The sequence below is a fragment of the Spea bombifrons genome, chromosome 1, assembly GCF_027358695.1.
Source record: "Spea bombifrons isolate aSpeBom1 chromosome 1, aSpeBom1.2.pri, whole genome shotgun sequence".
In the NCBI taxonomy this organism is placed as follows: Eukaryota; Metazoa; Chordata; class Amphibia; order Anura; family Pelobatidae; genus Spea; species Spea bombifrons.
The window spans coordinates 128,077,143-128,098,293 of record NC_071087.1 but is presented as its reverse complement, the minus strand read 5'-3'; the positions used below and the strand labels follow the sequence as shown (position 1 = coordinate 128,098,293).

General features: G+C 39.2%; 1 protein-coding gene across 1 annotated transcript in view; it reads left to right on the top strand.

Moving 5' to 3' along the window:
• The window catches only part of KSR2 (kinase suppressor of ras 2), a 156,440-nt gene that overhangs the window by 26,783 nt on the left and 108,506 nt on the right, over positions 1-21,151 (top strand). The window contains exon 3 of the mRNA XM_053473343.1: positions 16,299-16,449. Within this exon, the coding sequence (XP_053329318.1) occupies positions 16,299-16,449 (151 nt within the window). The remainder of the gene's footprint in view (positions 1-16,298; positions 16,450-21,151) is intronic.

The following is a 21,151-nucleotide window of genomic DNA, read 5'->3' as shown; positions in this document are numbered from 1 at the left end:
TCTGTATCCTAACCCTGCTGCCTGCCCGGCTCCCAGAACTGCATGTCTCGGGCGTCGGGCGCTAGACCCCGAATATAGGCTGCACCCCCACTTTAAAGATTTAAAGTGGGGGTGGGAAGTGCGGCCTATATTCGGGCCAATACGGTATATGTGTATATATATATATATATATATATATAAAGTCCAAAAATAGTTACCGGCACTCCAGGGACTTTGCTGATGAAAGTCTGTAATAAACAAGACTGAAACGTTGACTTGAAAACCGAAGTTGTTTGTGTGGTCATTTGCAAACTCCCTGGAGTGCCGGTAACTATTTTTGGACTTTATATTATTTACTGCTGCGGTTATTTGGCACCGGGCAGAAATCTGGCATTTGGAGTGCAATTGTTAATTTTGGACTTATATATATATATATATCAGTATATATACAGGTTTGCACCCCAGAAAATGCTGCGTAATGGAAACATTTTATGTATAGGTAATATATAGTCACTTAAGTAAACACGCCACTAGTATATAGAAGAAACCTATGAACACCTTGCAAAGTACAGGATGAATATAACACAAAGCAGAGCTCTCTCAGGGATCCTGCTCCAGTATATCTGGGCAACAACATCTTTTTCAAGGGGTTTGATCCAGATGTGCTTGTTTGGTATGTACCTGTGTGACAAGCATTTTTGTGTGCAGAGTTTATACTTGACTTTAGATTGGATGTGGAAGTTGTTTGTCTTCATGTCTTCAGATTTTACTCATTATATGATGATCTTGTTTATGTGCCCCCTATGTAACATGTATTCACTAAGGAAAATAACACATGCTTATTTCTTTGTTTTACATTAAAAGTTATGCATCATTATATTACAGGAAATCTTTGTCACACTCAACTTAGGTAATGCCTTAAATGCCTTTTTGTTACTGTATTAGAAAGACATACCTCTTGCATGCATTTATTTGGTTCCTGACATACGTCACAAGTCAGCAACCAAATAAAAATTGCTGACCAGAATTTTCGAGTAATTTTTTTTGTTACTGATATGTTATTGTTTTTATTTTTTGTACAAAGGCAGAATAAAGTTCAAAAAAGATAAATTCAGGACATAACTTAAAGAAATAACAGAATAACAGAAATAACAGGATAAATACAAAATAAATGTAAAAATAAAATAATTACATTGGTAGATAACCAATGGGAAAACACATGAGTAGATCACAACTCACCCTCCATCGCTGACCATCACTATGTATTAGGATCTGTATAGGCACAAGCATGAAATGGCGGGTGGGTTTATTCGATCAGACTGCTGTGATGTCATACATAGAGGAGGGATTTGGAGGAATGACAGGACTCTGTTTCTAGGCAACTGTAGTATTATAATACACTTTTAAACACAGTTCTTAAATGACATTGAGCATTAAGGAGAACAACAAAATGACAGGTTTCTTTTACTTCTGTCTGCAAAATGCAGCACTTATCTGGGGGGTATTGTAAGAGGCCACCTGGGTGGAACAGCACCCTTTAATCCCAAGCTTCACCCTACAGAAGAAACTTAAAATATTTTTATCTGAACACCCCTCACCCCCCAAATAACAAGATGTTAAGGTGATTTAAGTCATCCAGCACCCAAAAGGAATTTCTCATCTCTTTAACCTCTGTCTCTTCTTCAGTTTGTACTTCCATTCTTTCCCCTTTAAACCACCCCTCTCATATTTTGACTTTACCTCCTTTTTTTCTAAATCCCCACCTTTATATGACTATAATGACACATTTGCCAGGGAAATCTCAGCAATTGGACTGATATCTTGACTTCTGGTATCTCTGTGTTGTCTCTGCCCGAATTGTGCGAACAATAATAATATTAACAGCAAAAGATATCATTTTAACCTTCATTGATATCGCACACATAGCTTGATGACACTCAATGCTGTCTGTATATACCGTATATAGAATTTAACATCCTTCTTTAGCAAACTAACCCTCTTTCTGTTTAACCCCCTCCTTGCTCTCACACTTTTATACACATTCCCCCTTTTAACCAATCTTTCCTTCACCCATACCTCCCAACTGTTTTCAGCTAGACATAAAATTGATGGATGTCTGCACTGTTGTACAGACCTCTATTACAACTCCCATGAGTTCTGCAAGGGGGCTTTTCATCCCTCCTGTCTACAGACCACCTGCTCCAGCCTCCGTCCACACCCTGCATCAAACCTGTCCTGTTTAGTTAGTGTTCTGTTCTTTATATGATCCCTTCCTGCCAAAAGCAAATCCCCTCCTGCAGAGAAAACCTACTTGTGCCTCCTCCTGGGTTCCAGGCTGGGTCAGCCTATCGCTTCCACCTATCTGTAGGGCTCTCTATTGTGTTCCAAATATTTGGTCAGACTCGCTACCATAGGTCTGACCTAAACTACAGAGGTAAAGACCTACGAGCTTCTCGTCCTTTGCCTGTCACATGTCATCTAATTCTAGCACTCTGTTATTCCACTATTACCGTATATTCCGGCGTATAAGACGACTTTTTAACCCCAAAAAATCTTCTTAAAAGTTGGGGGTCGTCTTATACGCCCAGTCGTCTTATACGCCGGAATATACGGTATTTGGAATAACTACCATGGAGGTCTGCAGGTTCCTGGTAAAGTTGCAGAGGAACTCCTGCCCTAGACCTAGGCGGCTTATGTCAGAAAATGCCACTGAATGTTCTTGTGCACTCTATGCTTACTATGGCGTCATTATTACTGATTAAGAGAGCTTCTACCTTCTGTTACTGTAAAATCTCATGATGGTCCTGTTTTAGGACATTTAGAGGATGCATTTTATAAACACAAAATAATACAACCTATATATAAGGTAAAGGTTTTCCTCTAAATGAAACATGGCTAATATACATAATGTACATATGTACAGTATAAGCCAAATGTCATGTATTTACTTAAAGATAAACCGTATACAATATAGCTAATAGGTTAATGCCTTTAACCAAAGTATCATAAAATCCTATCTGAATAGAAAGAACATATATTGCTTTAAGGTATAACCCTATTTTGTGAAACCCTCGCTGCATATCACATATGCACACAACAGAGGATATTTTGCAAACAATTCATAGAGGCACATGTTGCTCCAAGCAAGGCGGTAAACAGACGAGATGTGGCAGCCGGATATTTCATGAGTGTATATACTTATCAACACACACCCACGCTGCATACACGCTGTACATTCACTTGCATAGTCATATGCCTGCTTGTGAGAAACAAAATTGGAATGAGAAGGACATGCTCACCTGTCAGGGCATTCGGTTTGCTTTGTATCTCAGCTGAAACAAATCTTTGCCTAAACTTTTTTTATTCACTTGACCCACATGAATGTTTATCAGTATGTGTCACACTTACTAGTGTCACCCAGTTTATAGCCTGATTCAGAATAATTAAAAGGAAACTGTGGCATATGATATAAAGTGCAAATTAATCTACCACTGAAAGCTGCGAATCTCTAATGCTCAATGGCGTATTCTGATTTAGGTCTGCAGGTCCAAGAGTATTCGCTGCATAACTGGGGCAGATCAGGCTTTCTGGTGTGCTGCTCCACAGCCTGGGGACAGAGATCTTCCTTGTATCCTACCTTACCTACCGCCAGGCGCCATTAAGAGTTCTTGGCACTTAGCGTAGAAAGCCGTGACACAGGTGTCATTTACTTAGAAGCAGCTGGTGAGCTATCTTGGGTCAGGCCATTTAGCCACAATACACCACTGATTGTATTGTTATTATTTTTTATTTTTTAACCCATTTGCGTCGATGGACATACAAGTATGTCACAGAATTCTAGCAGCTGGGGGTGGAGGAGGTACCAGTACAAACTGTCGCTTATATCATCGACAGGTATTTAGCACAGAAGAGCAGGCTGTCAGCTGACAGTGTGGTCTCCCCTCTTCCAGCTAGGGCCAAAGTTTATGTCCCCAAGCTCAGCGAGTTAATGTAAAGGCTCTTGGAATGAGTGCTTTTACATTATGAGGATTTAAATGCCCGAACTTCCATTCAGGCATTCCCCTTCCAATGACAACGTCGGTGATGTCACTAGGGGACTCTCATGGACACCGGAAGGGGTTTGTAGAGACCAAGACTCCAAGCAGGTTTCCCTAATTCTGATCACAAAGATCCGACTGTTTCGTACAGTGATCTAGAGAGATCACTGCAGGAGTATGAGAAGGAGAAACATCTGTTCCTACATATATACAGTGAAGAAAAAAATATTTGATTCCCTGCTGATTTTGTATGTTTGCCCACTGACTGTCAGGTTCCGCCCTACTCAGCCTGGAGTATTCAAAAACTTGCAATGCTCAGGTCGTTCTAGAACCACTAGTGGCCGCCCTTCTCTCTCTGGAGGACCCAGACCTCATGATTGCAAGCAGCTGTACCTTGTTACCTGGATTAACCCTGCCTATATAAACCTGCTCTGCCCTTCAGTCAGGACCTTTGCATTAATGTGTTTGGACCACTCTGGCCCTGTACATGTCCTCGAATTGTTCCTGCCGTGTGTCCCGCCAGTGGGCTTCCTGCCGTACTTGTTTGTCCTGCCGGTTTCCTCCAATACAGACTTTATCCTAGTATTCTGCCTGAAGTGTCTTTCTTTACGCCTGTCTGTATCATCCCTCAGCTATGAGGCATCGTGGGGTACAGATAGAACCCCTAGTATCCCCTGCACCTGGACTCCTACTCGACCTGCTTGCCCGGTTCCTGACACTGACAAAGACATGATCAGTCTATAATTTTAATGGTAGGTTTATTTGAACAGTGAGAGACAGAATAACAACAAAAAAATCCAGAATAACACATTTCAAATAAATTAGATATTGATTTGCATTTTACTCAGTGAACTAAGTATTTGACCCCTTTGCAAAACATACTTAGTACTTGGTGGCAAAACCCTTTTTGGCAATGTTTCTTGTAGTTGGCCACCAGGTTTGCACACATCTGAGGAGGGATTTTGTCCCACTCCTCTTTGCAGATCCACACAAGTCGTTTCAAGGCTGATATTTGGCAACTCGAACTTTCAGCTCCCTCCACAGATTTTTTAATGGGATTAAGGTGTGGAGACTGACTAGGCAACTCCAGGACCTTAATGTGCTTCTTCTTGAGCCACTCCTTAGTTGCCTTGGCCGTGTGTTTTGGGTCATTGTCATGCTGGAATACCCATCCACCACTGAGGGAGGGAGGTTCTCACCCAAGATTTCATGGTACATGACCCCATCCATCGTCCATTTGATGCAGGGAGGTTGTCCTGTCCCCAAAGCATAATATTTCCACCTCCATGTTTGACGGTGGGGATGGTGTTCTTGGGGTCATAGGCAGCATTCCTCCTCCTCCAAACATGGCGAGTTGAGTTGATGACAAATAGCTCGCTTTTGGTCTCATCTGACCACAACACTTTAACCCAGTTCTCCTGTGAATCATTCAGATGTTCATTGACAAACTTCAGACAGGCCTGTACATGTGCTTTCTTGAGGAGGGGGATCTTGCAGGAGCTACAGGATTTCAGTCCTTCACGGCGTAGTGTGTTGCCATTTGTTTTCTTGGTGACTATGGTCCCAGCTGCCTTGAGATCATTGACAAGATCCTCCCATGTAGTTCTGGGCTGATTCCTCAGCGTTCTCACGATCACTGAAACTCCACGAGGTGAGATCTTGCATGGAGCTCCAGACCGAGGGAGATTGACAGTTATTTTGTGTTTCTTGTATTTGCGAATAATCGCACCAACTGTTGTCACCTTCTCACCAAGCTGCTTGGTGATGGCCTTGTAACCCATTCCAGCCTTGTGTAGGTCTACAATCTTGTCCCTGACATCCTTTGACAGCTCTCTGGTCTTGGCCATGGTGGAGAGTTTGGAAACTGATTGATTGCTTCTGTGGACAGGTTCCACTAGGGAGTGCTCCTAATCTCAGCTTGTTTCCTGTATAAAGACACCTGTCCACAGAAGCAATCAATCAATCAGATTCCAAACTCACCACCATGGCCATCTCCGCTCATTACCTGTATAAAAGACACCTGGGAGCCAGACATCTTGCTGATTGATAGGGGATCAAATACTTATTTTACTGAGTAAAATGCAAATCAATTTATAATTTATTTGAAATGCATTATTCTGATTTTTTTTGTTGTTATTCTGTCTCTCATTATTCAAATAAACCTACCATTAAAAATACTGATCATTCGTTTGTCCGTGAGCTAATGTCTAAAATCAGCAGGGGATTTTTTCCTTCACCGTGTATATATATATATATATAGTACTATTATACTATTACTAGATAATAAAGCCTGTGGTGCAGGGGACACAGTGGACAGGATGATAATTCTTACATCAGCAGTCTGTTTGTAAACAACATTCGGGGTATAAACTGTTTTATTTGAGGGTACCAACCAACCCTGCGTAAGAGTATAACGAATTTTCTCCTTGACCTTTCAGCTGTATCTGTGCATGAAACCCACTGCTTAGTGCAGCAGAAAAAAAGTAACAGTCAGTGTTAACTGGCAACTTTTCTTGGCTCCTGTAATTATCCTTTGTGATATAACAGGCACCCCCCACACACCAACAGGGCACATTGGGCATGCCAAGCAAATGCCCAGTGGGCCAGCACCTAAAAGCACCTTTAATTTACTGGTTAACCTGCCCACAAGGTGGATTTTTTTAATGCCTGTGATTTATGGGACACTGGGCTGAATCAAATCCATTGATGAACTACTACACCTGGGGAATAGACAGGATAAGGCAGATCATGAGTGGGGCTCATTTGCCATTCTGATGGGGCATGACATCATAACAATTATATGGGATTGGCTCTGCCGACATTGTTGATCATCATGGTTTTAGTTGTGGTAGCCTCACCTGTTCATTACACAGACATGCTTGTCTATTTTACTTATTATTCATACTAGCCTTGTGCGGGGATCCAGCACTGCTCTGCATTGATCTCCTAGAGAGGAACATGTCCTGCAATACAGTGCATCTGCACAGTAATGTCACATCGTGTGATATCCAGGCGCACACTGCGGCTCCTCTCTGCTGACGACATTCTGCCGGTGCAACACATGCAGCAAGGTGGGCTGAGCTCACCCTGCATAATACATAATTCAACAGGTAAAGAAATCTTACTATAACATATACATTATACAGGACCAGCCAAGTTCTTCCTGTAGCAAAAGCTTCCTGGGGTTAGACCTTTGTAATGAATAAAGAAAACAAGAAGCTGGAATCACATAATTTCCACAAACTGTTTTGCCAACTTCACCTCAAAGAGTTGTTCATCATGTAGTGAGGTTTATGTGCAGGAGAGTTGGAGAGGCCCCTGACCCACTGAATTATTCATTATAGAGGACTACTTGGAGGAACCTGCCAGTGTTGCGCAATCATAATGATCAGTGAAAAGGTGGAGTTGAAGTTACAATTGCTGCCAACTCTACCCTTAGTAAGTAAACACCAGTGTGTTCATTGCAGGAGGGCATGCAAACAAATCAAAACAAAACAAATGCAATGAAATAATTTATGGGTAACCACTACCAAATATGTCATGTAGGATATTATATTTTGCCTAAGAATGGGATGTTTGTGGGCATCCTGATAATGTTAACGTGGACCTTAAAAGTGCTAGGAAGGTTATGTATGTTTCCAATACTTTGAATATTGGAAAACTAGAAAGAATAATTCTGTTCCCAATGAAATTCCAATTTGCAGTAAATTGGTTGGGAAATGCTTCAGGTTCCACAATTATTTAGTTATGTTATCAGTTCCAGAATAATTTAGTAGTGCATCAAATCCTGGAGTGGTTTAAGAATGCTTTCAGTCCCAGAATAGTTTAGGTATGCATCCAGCTGTAGAATAGTTTAGGTATGGATCCAATTGTAGAATGATTTAGGTATGCACCCAGTTCCAGAATGGCTTAAGTGTGCTTCCAATTACAGATTTGTTTAGGTATGCATCCAATACCAGAACAGTTTTCAAATTACAAGATGTTGCAGTATCCTTGCAACACACATAGCTGTCCTTGGTACACACAATATAACAGTGGCACCATTTGTATATTTAGTGCAGTAGAGAGTTGAGAAAGGTGATATTTTACATCTGTATCTTGCAATAATGATTTTGAAAGACAATAATGTTTTAATGAAAAAATGCTAATGTTGATGTTAGTGATGGTACACATTTCTCCCTGTGTTAATCCTAATGTTCCACTAGATGGCAGTGTAGTCACACTTAAAAAACCTGTTTTATACGATAGGGTCCTGACTAAAATGTGAAACAAAGTTTAAAAAGTGGTCTTAGCAAGATAGCAACCAATGAATCGGCAGGAATATTCATTTGGTTCCCATGTTGATAAAAACAGTCTTTTTTTAACTTTGTAACACATATATAATCTTTCCTGAAATATAACTTACATGTAAGAATGATGCCATCTTGTATCTGTAGGGGCCAGAAGTCCCAGGAAGGCATTCATAGCTAGTCTAGTCCTAGTGCTCCCTCTTGGTGGGAGGTAAATTAAGTCTTATCCCAAGGGCACACACTTTTAAAAGTCAAATAGAACATGTCTGCATCAACACAGATGTTTGGTGAAATACAGTGCCAAAAATCTGTGTAGATTTCCACCAAGAAGCTCAAATAATGTGTGCTTAGCACAGGAGATTTATTAATTAACACATGTTCAAAAATAAGATGTTAGGAGTCAGAGGCGTCATTAACATTAACCTGTTGACTGTCACCATACATATTTATATTCACTTCCTTATTACTTTATTTTTTAAATATTCACCTTTTTTAAAGCTATAATTATTTTGCTGTTAAAGTAATTAGTTAAAATGTTATTTGTTTTGGTATATTTTTTAATGGTCTGATGTGAGATAGTATTAGTTCCAAAGATACACTCATTAATGCATAGGCGTCTGCCAGGTTTGTTAATTAATGCGCATGGGGCATCTTAATTGTGTTGCGTAAATGAGATTGTTTCTGATGTGTATAATCCCAGATTTTAGTTAATCTGCCCCTAAGGGTTTCATGAATTGCATGCACCTGTTTTTCAAAAACATGAGTAAACATTTTAAAATATGTATTTTAATGGTCAATTTGTATTACCAATAATAACAGAAACATTTATGAAAAAATAACATTTATAAATGAAGAGAAGAAAACACAGGCGTAATGAAACCCAGACAGGTATTTGAAGGTCAGTGTTGGCATCTGGATTAGTTCTTGCTGCAATCCCCTATACATACAAAGAGTTTTTGGATTTCATAATTTCCTTAAAGCCCCAGATCTAGGTAAATGCTGTTTGATTTGGTTCTTGTATTGTAAATGTACTGATGTGTGAAAAAGTACTTTTTCTGCATTGATAACAAAGAAACTGGATATAGATAATGTTGATAGCTATGTAATTTATTTATTAAAGGGACAATGCAGCAATATGATTGCTGAGTGGTCTCTGTAAATGGTCATGTGGTTCCCTTAACAAATGGGATGCAGAATCCCTCCATATGCATTTGCCACTTTCCCTGCCCCGTCCTCTCCATTCATGCTGACTCGTTTTACGTGTTGCTTCTGATGCGAAATTAAATGTTAGTGATCTATATACCAGAGTAAAGATCATACTCTTAAATTATTATTATTATCTTTTATTTATATAGCGCCAACAGTTTACGCAGCGCTTAATACAATACATATATTCAAGGGGTATGACAAGACAAGAATTGACAGACTAAGACAAACCGATACATTTGGTGGAGAGAGCCCTGCTCGCAAGCTTAAATAAATAGGACATTGAGTGGCCTCTCAGTTTTTTTCCATTTCAATTTTATTTTCTACCGCTGATCGCATTTGCTGCATCTTCTTTTCCAGTAACTCATCCTCGCTTCCATATCACTTTTCATTGTGTCCTTGGGCAGTTTAGTTTTCAGATATACCTGTCTTCCACTCTCAGTCCTCTTCCCTTTAAATGTCTCACTAAGTGCCTCTCATCAAATGTCTAACTGGATGTCTGCATGATTTCTAAAACTCAATAAAATCTCTCTAAAAACAAACTTCTTATATATGCGTTGCCTTTATGTGACCATTGATTCCAAACTCTTAATCACTCCCATTTATTCTGCTCCATAACCTGCCGCTTTGCAGCCTTTTTGGTAGCTCATGGTTTCCTTCTGGGACATCTGTCACCATTTTCATTGCACGCAACATCATTGTTGCAGTTTTCTTAATTTCAGGAAGCTTCCAGGTCATGAGGCCAGAAATACTAGCAGGTATTACTACTGTCGGAGGTAATTACATATGTTAAACTTAAAAGTAAGTAAGTTGAATAAAATATTTAGAAAATGTAAACATAGTGCATTAGGTATGTATTACTCAATGCACTGTGTTACATATTTAATGCTTTATTTGGAAGGTTGGAGTTCACCCTTAAAATATTGTTCATATTCCCCCTTTCCTAACTCAAGATGCAACTGAAGTTCTTGTTCATTAACTTGTTATCTCCTGTCTTGACAACTCCAACTCAGTCTTAGCTGGTCTCCCGCAAACTCATGACCAGTGTTGCCATTCTTATCTTCTTTACTCATCACTCTGCTACACTTTCTCAATCTGTTTTATGCAGCAAGATTACATTTATCCCGACTCATACTGTCCCTTCATAGTAGTTCCTCTACTCCTCACTAGTCTCCAAACCTAGTTCTTTCCTCAACTGATGATCTAGACTGTATTCTTCTCCTATATCTACTTGTCATGACCATATACCAGACTTCACAAAAGCTATACTTATTCTTTCTGATGTTCTACCCCACCTAATCAGATTCTCTCCTTGTCTCCGTTCCTTTAAAAAAGAGCCACTTCTTGAGTAAAGCCTAACATCTCACTGCCTCTCCTTTCTTTGACACACTCCTGCTGTGAGGTATCTCCCACCATATCCTCTTACTCGTCAATCAACATGTACAGTCTATAGTAATATTATTAATTTAAACAATGTTTACATTAAGATACACTTTTTTGATTAGTCCTCCTCAAATATTTTCACCTGTAATATATCTCCACCTTGTTCAAGATCGTTAGCTCCTTTGAACAGGGCCCTCCTCAACTCTTGTTTCTGTTAGTCTTAGTTGTTTAATCTTTGTAAAAAATTGTAATATGATGGTACTTTATAAATCAATAAAAATAATAATAAAAATGTCAGGGAACCACACCTCCTGACACTGTCTGAGGGTAGGGCATATCTAAACCTGAGAAACCGGAGCTAGAAGAGTTGTCTCAGATCCTCGAAATGCTTGACCAATACTACTTCTCTGTTGACCAATGGCATAAGATATTGATACTCACAAAAAAATGTTCTATTTCCAGTAAGTGTAGGAGACTTTGTATAAGTGCCTTATGAGATGGTATAGAACCCCTGCTGATCATGGTAGGTTTTCCCCACTTGTTCCGGAACATTGCTGGAAGTGCTTTATCACCCCATTTTGCCACAATGGGGTGATACAGCTTACGTTAGTGTTGTTAATTTATATTTAAAAAAAAAAAGGAATGACGTCTGCTTGTGGGACGACAAAAGTGTTTCAAAAGAGTGCTATTTTGTTCCTCCTTTTTAGGAGATACATGTTCATGAAACACAGTGTGGTATTTGATGTTGTGACAATCAATAAATAATAATAAGGTTCTACCTGCGTTCACATGTAACTTGTATATGTCCTCAGCCAAACACATCTCCTGCAAGTCAAGGGGCTGGGTGGTCGAGGTATAAAGAAGGGATTATAATGAATACCTCCATGCATTTGAACTGGAAATAAAAGTTAATTTAAAGCTGACACATTAAAGTGTATAATTTGATGGCTGGAGTGTCCATTTAAGAGGGGGAACTGAACACTAAAATCCAAAGTAAGTAAATGTTGCCATTGACTATACAACTAATCACAAAATTATCATGCATTTTCTAAACAATGTGATTTTTTTTCTCTTTACTTTTAGAAGCCCAGTACAATATGATTATCTAGGAAGAAATATTTTATGAATGTTAAAAATTAGATGCATATTATGGACTTTCCATTAAATGCTGTTAGGATTACTATTTGAATGCATTCTCATTTTGCAGGCACGCTATATTTTATCCTGTATGCAGAACATAAATGCCAAGTAAATGATTTTATATAATAAGCAGACCACCAGTCAATAGAAGAGGTGTTTTTAAGCGTTAAAGAACTGTGGAACCTTTGTGGTCACAAACCAGGTGTTTTTAGCAAACCATTAACCTGAACACGCTTTTTTTGCATGGTTAGACATGAAAGGTCTGAATTTTTATGAAGCAGAAGGGGGTTAGCTATACAATGCGATTTGCAATCAGGCAGTATATGTTGGTCATGAAGGTGTTAAGCGTCAGCAGGAGAAACTGATTTCTAATGAATTCCCCTGAATGTAGGCGTAAGGCAAGGAAACGTTCTATAGTCCGAATCATTTCTATATCTCTGAAGTTTTAATAAGTGTGAATGTGTGTAGGTAGATAGAGATTGCACAGGTCAAACTGATGTGTAGGCAGCATTCTAGTTACTAAACACTTTGTAGGCGAGGAAAAACATATTTTTTATGTGTAGGGGCAAATGAAGCCTTGTTGATGGAAATCTCTATTTGTGGAAAATGCGTCCTTAAAGGTTTGCATCTGTTGATGGTTTTTTGTCATCCTTGATCTGATGGATGACTGGTGGGAAATGGTCTTTCTAAAAAACCTTAGACAAGAATATAGGTAACAAAACAGCTTTGAAAAAAAGCCCTATTTTAAAATTACTGTCCGTGATAGGTTCTGTTGTGTATCTACCTTGAATTATTAATAGATGCAATGATGTTGGAATACTGGGTTAGGAAATACAAGCTATATGACTGAGTATCTTTAGAAAACGAAACCTTAAAAGAAGAAACTAAGATATAACTTTTAATAAATTACTGACATAAAACATATGGACGTGGCAAAAATCACATGCCATAAATCACATATTTAAAAAATAATTAAAAACCACAGAAAGCTCAGACTCCACTGTGTGTGTAATATTCATTTTTAAATAGGCAAGAATTTACAACTCCAAATTTGAGTACTCAAATGCAAACATTTCAATAGTGTAGGATATTATTGGAAGAGAGGGTATCGTAAGGAATAATTAAATAGGAGGGTGATTAATGGCTAAGCACCAAGGTGTACTGACTCGACTCTACTACACAACACTTCACGTTGACCTGTGCATAAGTGAGTGCTAGGTTGTGAACGGCAAACAAAGTTGCTGCCACAGCTAGAAGTACCTATTCAACCTACACTACTTTATCCAGTAATCAAATAATCTAAATGAAATAAACATAAGGAGTGGGAGCTGAAATGCTTTGCCAACCATAAGGCCGTTCACAATCATGTGCTGATGCGCTGGCCGATGTTCTTGTAAGGTAGTAGCATTTAGTCAGTACACCTTAGCGTTTGGCCCTTGTTTATGCTCCTACAAAATTATACCTTATGATTTTGGAGTGTTTCTGTGGGAATCATCCAGTAGAGCATTTGTGAGGTTACACACTGATATTGAATGAGAAGGCCTGGCTTACCATCTCTGTTCCAGTCCATTCCAAAGGTGTTTGATGGGGTTGAGGTCAGGGCTTTGTGCGGGCCCTTCAAGTTCTTCTACACAAAACTCATCCAACCCTGTCTTTATGGACCTTGCTTTGTACACTGGGGCACAGTCATGCTGGAATAGAAAAAGGCCTTCCCCAAACTGTTCCCACAAAGTTGGAAGCATAGCATTGTCCAAAATGTCTTGACATGCTGAAGCATTAAGATTTCCCTTCACCCAACACCTGAAAAACTGCTCCATACCATTATCCCTCCAATGCCAAATTTTACATTTGCACAATGCAGTCAGGCTGGTAATGTTCTGTTGGCATCTGCCAAACCCAGACTCGCTCCACCAAACTGAAAACAGAGATTTGTCACTGCATAGAACACTGCTCCAGAGTCCAGAGGCAATGTGCTTGTTGATTTTATACACCTGTGGCAATGAGTCTGATGGAAACACCTGAATTTAATTAAGAGGAGAGCATGTAAGATGTAAGGGTCTTGTTTTACATGATAAAAATGGGATTGGGTTCCAGACCTAAGGTACTACACCCAGTTTTCTAATAGAGATCGCCTGGCAAGTAAGTCTAAAGGATATGTGAGTGCGTGGAACAGTATAGAATAACATTTTCTAAAGTGTACTGCTTAACGTATGAGAGTTAAACGGATAAGACCTTCTATTTTACAGAGAAAGTGCATAATATGGTACATGATATAATTGCACAGACTGCACATTAAAAATATAGACTGTAAATATGAAACTCAAGTTCCTATAGTCTCTGTGCATAGCATCCATACAATTACCTCTGTGCCCTACTCACATGGTCCAAATTAGGCTTGTACATTCGTATTTGGGCGAACATGAAAACGAACACGAAGGGTGATTTTTCGTTGTTCAGCCCGAATACCGAAGAAACGAACATGGCGGCGACAAAACGCATAAGAAGACACACAACACAAAGAGTCTTCACGTTCGTCTTTGTCTACTAATCTCCCTGGTCCCTTCCTCATCTAGCCTACCTCCTCTACGCAGCATTGCAAGGGATAATGGAAGCGTAAATCCGTGTGAGTGAGCCTATTGGTCGCCTATTGGTCGCCTGCACGAGCCTCCTCTGGCATCAACCAACTGGTTGATGCCAGAGGAGGCCCCTGCAGGTAACCAATAGAGTTGTTCGCACAGGCCCTTTAACTCCTGACGGTGCAACTTGGCCTGGGAAGATCATGGTCTCCCCGTTCCAAGAGTTAAAGTTCCGTACAAGCGACTTTATTGGTCGTTCGTACGGACCTTTAACTCTTGGAGCGGGGAGACCAGTGGTCTCTCCCGGCCAGGTTGCGGCACCAAGTCTGTACGAGCCACTCTATTGGTCGAGAGCAGGGGGCTCGTCTGCCATCAACCAATGAAGTACAGGTGTACATCATTGGTTGATGGCAGAGGAGGCCCCCAATACCCAGCATCATAGCTAATACACTTGACTATCATTGTATCAGAATATTCTTAAATATAGACATATAAATGTGTGTTGTGTAAGCGCTACACGTTTTTTAATTTTTATTTAAACACTCCATTAAATCAGTGAGTCAGGCATTAAGTTCTTGACTAATTTTTCCTTTCAACGCAAAAAAAGAAGCTGACTTACACAAAAAACAAATTGATGCAAAGTCCTTCATATGTAAACACATAAAATAGACAAAAAAAAATGCCATTCGAGCACATCTTGGTGTAAAACGACATTAGTATTCCGAAGCTATTGTTCCTTGAACTTTGAAAGTATCTCTGGCATTGAACACGTTTAAAACAATCTTATTGCCTTAATCTCCCGGGATTGTTTATCTGCAATATGTTATGGAAAAAGCTTCCTCGCCAAGACTCGAGTACTTACAGAAGAACGCAGTGTTTATGTGTCCCTCTGGAGCAGTTAATTACGCACGTGTTAATTATTCACTAGTATGTTGCCACAGTATAGTACACATGGGACGTGTATCTAAATCGCCTCCTTATCTAGTTTTTTAAATACGCTTTTGCACCTTTAAGTATTAACATCAATATATATCATATTGTTCATTTTCCCATCTAAAAAGTGATCTTCATATTTAATTTGTAATTTGTGTTTTATTATTATGCTATTGAGTCAGAGTCAATAAACATTATATAAATATTGTCAGCCTAATTTCCCACACAAAATTGTATATGAGATTTTAAAGTGTCTACTGGCTTTAGTTTGCTTTAACTGCTGAAGAACAATGCCCATGGATTACTGCTTTTAATTCCTTACTATATCAAATAGTGTTTATTATTATTATTAAAATTATATTACAACTACTACTACTGTTAGTGATCCAACATAGTAAAACATAGTTATGTGATCCAACATAAATAAACCCATTACACCGAAAAAAAGCTAAATTGCGGCTATATTGTGATTACGTTTTTTAGGGTTCTGGTATTTTGTGTCTTTCTATTCTCTTATCTTTCTGATGTGTCAGATGAACTTTGCTTCTATTCCAGTTTTAAAACATTAATGCCCAGGGTCTGGCCTAAATGCTAACCATCTGGCATCGGTTCCACCTCGTTTTGGGCCCCGACCCATACCTTCACGTAACCAAGAGGCACATGGACACTAATCTTCCCATCTATGATACCTAAAGACACATTTACTTTTGGAAATTATTGTCCCCTGTTAATTAAATACGTTTTTTTTTCTTCAGGAAATTGACCCGGGGCAACTGTCCTTGGAAGAGCTGATGGACATGAGTGATAAGCAGGTGTGTGAGACCCTGGAGAAGTTTGGTGCCAACAGTGAGGAATGTGACCGTTTAAATGCTTCCCTCTCCTGTCTGCGCAGTGTTTACAAATCAGGTAAGATGAGGTTACTTTACCTAAACGAAAGCAGGAAGCAAATACACATTTTCCCATACATGAAAGTATATATTTTATGACACTATCTTTAAACTATTCATTGAGACATACTTATGTTTCTTAAAGATTGACAAGAGCTAACAGTACATTTTAGTCTATGGATATGGATCTTGACCATGTCATACTAGTGTCAACACATTTTTATGATTTAAAGTCCCACTTTATGCTTTTAAATACAAACAATAACTTTGTGAAGGTTACATTTTTTTAGATGTGGTACTTACACATTTTCCAGGTGATCAGGAAATAACAGTGTATATGGAAATAGCCATTTAGTTTCCCAGGAGATCAGGCTACAAACATTGTGCTCAAATCACAGAGGCCACTTAGCCATGGCTCCTAAAATCATTCTTTTGCTGCAGTTTTTGTGCGATTTTATAATTAGAATTAATACTTTTCTTTCTAGCTTTTAAAATGAACAAGCTGGCAGCAAAAATGGTCTGGTTAATTAATCCATTCATTCAGCCATTCATCATTTAGGTGTGGCACGTGGCACAAAGTGAGAAATCACTTCAAGGAGCAGGGTTTGAGCCCCTACAACACACCCATAGCTATGTAATTGGGTGATTGGTATCATGCTAGACAAATGACAAAAATGAGTCAAAGAAAGCAACTGGTCGCGTGATATACAGTATTAACTAGGTCATCAGAAAGAAAGACGATTCATTTGTATACAGTATGGATTTATATGGTCTTAAGTTGGTCATTTATGGGATGGCCCAACTTTAATTTACCAGCCGTAATCTACCAGTCACTTTGGGGTCTACATAAAAAGCAGATTAAGAGCCCAAGGATGGGTTAATGCAGTAATTTATGACATGATTCTTTTACCTGACCATTCTTTTAATTAAAAGTCCCTTCTGCGTTATTGTGCTCTGTCAAGTGTTTTTACATGTAACGTAAAATGGAACAAAGAAAGACAGGCATTGCAGCCCCTTTAATTAATCTGTAACCTATTGCTTATCACTAGGAAATAAAAACCGTATGTAATACAGAAGCAACTTCCTAGAATTCATATATGAAAAGCAGCTGCTGAACTAATTCTGTAAAAATAGTATTGTCAAACATTATTTTTTTTATTTATGATATAGTTATGATGTAATTTGAGAAACAGATTCTGATAACTTTAAGTTTCTTTGAAAATGTCAACATTCTCAAACACCCATCACAATCTTAAACCTCTCATTCTTTCAATGAAATCCATTCCTGCGTGTTTGATGATTTTCTGCAGGAAGACAGCCGGTGTTGCAAAAATACACTTACAATTTCAATTTTAGTAACACCCACACAAAACACATTCCCTTTCATTACTTTACATCTTGCCCAGACATTGATGTCCTTGTCTCTGCTTGCATTAGTATAACAATAACTAGAACACATGTATATGATATCTTAGCAGGCAAACAAGCTTTTTGTTATGTTCACCTTATATGTTTTGCAGAACAGGTTGCTGTCAGGTTACTCGATCTTGGCAAAATAAGCCACTTTATTTACATCTATAGTAAGACATTCTTACAGCTCGAGATGGCTAGTAGATGAAGGTTTCATGGTCTGTCTGGGCTATGAAATCTGCTGGCGCTCTATAAATAAAAAAGAAAGGTAAAATGTAATGTTTGTTTTACGAAGGCTCCAGTGCAGTTAATGAATTACAAAAAGTTAGGCAGTATGGTGAATATCCAGTCTTCTGTAAATAACAATGAATATATGGATTAAAGTTTTTTTTTGTCTTTAATCAACAGCATAATAGCAAAATACCACAAAAATATTAACATTTATGAACATTTAAATTTTGATAGTTATTTTAAAAAAATCCAGATCAAATGGCATTTTGTATATAAAGGCACACGATGAATACTTTATATGTAAGGAAAGCGAGCATTTGTTCTGCTATTGATAAAGCTAAATAATGTACTCAAAATAAAATAGAAATGCACTAAATAATGTCCCTGGGTGGGACATTTTTTCTTACTGTAGGAAAGCCAGTTTTACCAAGCTGGAGTTAAACCATTCAGAAACCATTCAGAAACATGATGAAATTATGTAGCCATTTTGGTTTATTAAATAAGGTAAATCTAATTTTATGACAACTATTAATCTCATTTACCGTTATTGCTATATAAGTGATAAATGAGGCCTGGTTTGGTTATGCCTGTTTGCCTCTCTATTTACTTGTTCCTAGAGTACTTTTAATATTGTTTCCAGAACTCCCAAGTATGATGGGCTATGTTTTGTTCCCTTTCCCAAACATATGCAGTGTTTTTCCTCTAGAGGGCACTGGCACTCCACACCAGTAAAAAAAAGAAACCCCTAGTTCTATTGAGTGCCTCCTTTTTTTATACGTTCCACAAGGTTTGCTTATTTATAATCTGTTTCTGATTTCACTTGCAGAACTAGTTATATATCATCACATTTATTTACATTGTACTTTTAAATAATAGTTGTTCCATGTCTTAGCTAATTATTTTTTTATCTTAAGTGTCCACGGTGTAGAAGAATAATTTTGAATTGGAGTAATGATGATTGGATATGAGGTGGAGGTTCCACAAGCAAACCTATAATCAAACTTTTATATGAAAAAAAAGCAGTAAAATAGAATATAAAGGTACAAAGTAAAGATGGCACCTAGAGACATTATGCAAAGTGAGATGGACAATGAGGGTAACTGGTGGTTAGGAGGAGGTAGGTTTTGGAGAACTGTTACCGAGGTTCTGAGTGCCACTTTAGATGTTGGCTTCTAGACTCATGTTAGTTACTGAATTTAATGGTAGAAACTGTAGAAAAAGTAAATTTCAAACAAAAGCTTATTTGAGAGTTATTTATCACAAACGATTAGTCAGTGTGTGTCAGGACCCTGGTAAGCAGGTCGGGTAGGAGCCCAGTAGCAGGGGATACAAGGGGTTCTGTTTGCACCCCACGATGCATGGCGGTAAGTGATGTGGTACGGACAGGCGAAATAACACACAGCACAACAGAATGCGAGGAAAGGTACTGTATTGATATAGGATATCACCAGGAAGTAAAGGCAGTAGTCTCTATGCAGGATGCCCACTGGCAGGGCTGACGGGTACGGAGGCCCACTGGGTGAGCTGATGGCAGGAAGCCCACTGGCAGGGCTGACGGGTACAAAGGCCCACTGGGCGAGCTGACGGCAGGAAGCCCACTGGGTGAGCTGACGGCAGGAAGCCCACTGGGTGAGCTGACGGCAGGGCAGGCGGTTATCTCAGGTACAGGCAGGTAGCTCAGGAACAAGACACGGGTAGCTCACGGTACAGGGCCAAAGCAGAGCAGTCCATGCACTTCAATGCAAAGGCCCTGACTACAGGGCAGGGCAGGTTAATAAAGGCAGGTTCCACTCAGGTGATCAGACCCAGCTGACCTGGTAATCTGATCCTGAGCACTGCAGAGAGAGGGAGAGGGTGGCCACTAGTGGTAGCAGCCGGACATAACGGCAAAAATAATCATACATGGTCCGGGCTAGCAGGGTGGAATCCTGACAGTGTGAGATGATGGCAAATAGATATATGTAGAAACTTATCTATCCAGTAAGTCACCTAAAGTCAACTTGATTTGACTCCTGAACTTCAGCCCTGGGAAATGAGCCATACAAAATTAAAAGGAAAGATGCCTGACACACACAAAAAACATGACTATTTGTTTTGCACAAAAGTCATTTAATATGCATTCGTTATGCATTACACCGTCTCTTTTGATGACAATGGAAAAACGGAGGGACATCATTTGTTAATGAACAAGAGAGATTATAATGGTGTAAACATTAGGGAGATTTGTGCCTCATCCCTCCCATGTCTTCTGAGAGGAGCATGTAAACCAATGGGGGCCTTAAGCCGCTGCCTAATCTGCTTACGTGGTAGCACCATCCCCTGACAGTAATTAAGATGGACTTGCTTCTTGCGGAATATTTATATTGGTTGGGATAAGTGTAGTAAGTTCTGTGTCAATAACCTATCCATTAACCCCTTAAAACACTTAGGGGCCTAGTATTAAGTACCTCAAATTACATGCAATTTAAGATGTGATAGGAAAAAAATCTAAAGAGCATGGATCAGACTTAAAATTTGGTAACCTTAAATCATCACATTATTTTTTCAAAGCATTCATGATGGGCCTGGATGCCATGGGGAGGGGCTTGGGGAGACAAAGTCTCCAGTGTTTTTTTTTTTTTTTTTTTTAAATAGTGGACAACTTATTAGAGGGGGACTGGAGGAAGAACCCTTAATAGGATGAAGCAGGTGTCAGTCAATCAGGAGAGACTTGTCAACTTGTCAACTTGTCAACTGGCTGAGAGTTCAGAAGCCTCTCTTGACTGGCCCTCTATACAGAGCTCGATGTAAGCTGCATTCAGCACCATGTAAGAAACCCACTGTGTTTGTGTGATATATGTGTTATGTTACTGTGTTTGTCTGTTTGTGTGACTGTGTGTGTAATGTCTGATAATAGAGGGGGTTAATTATCTGAAACTGCTCACTTTGATGATGCTTTCTCCCTAAACAGCTTGTCAGTGCCCCATAAGGCTTGTCTGCACACCCAACAGCTTGCCTGTGCCATCTTTGCCACCTTGTGGTTTGGAGGGAGGGCCATCTGGAAAGGTGGGCCTAGACCATTTGTTCTGTAAGGGGTGCCA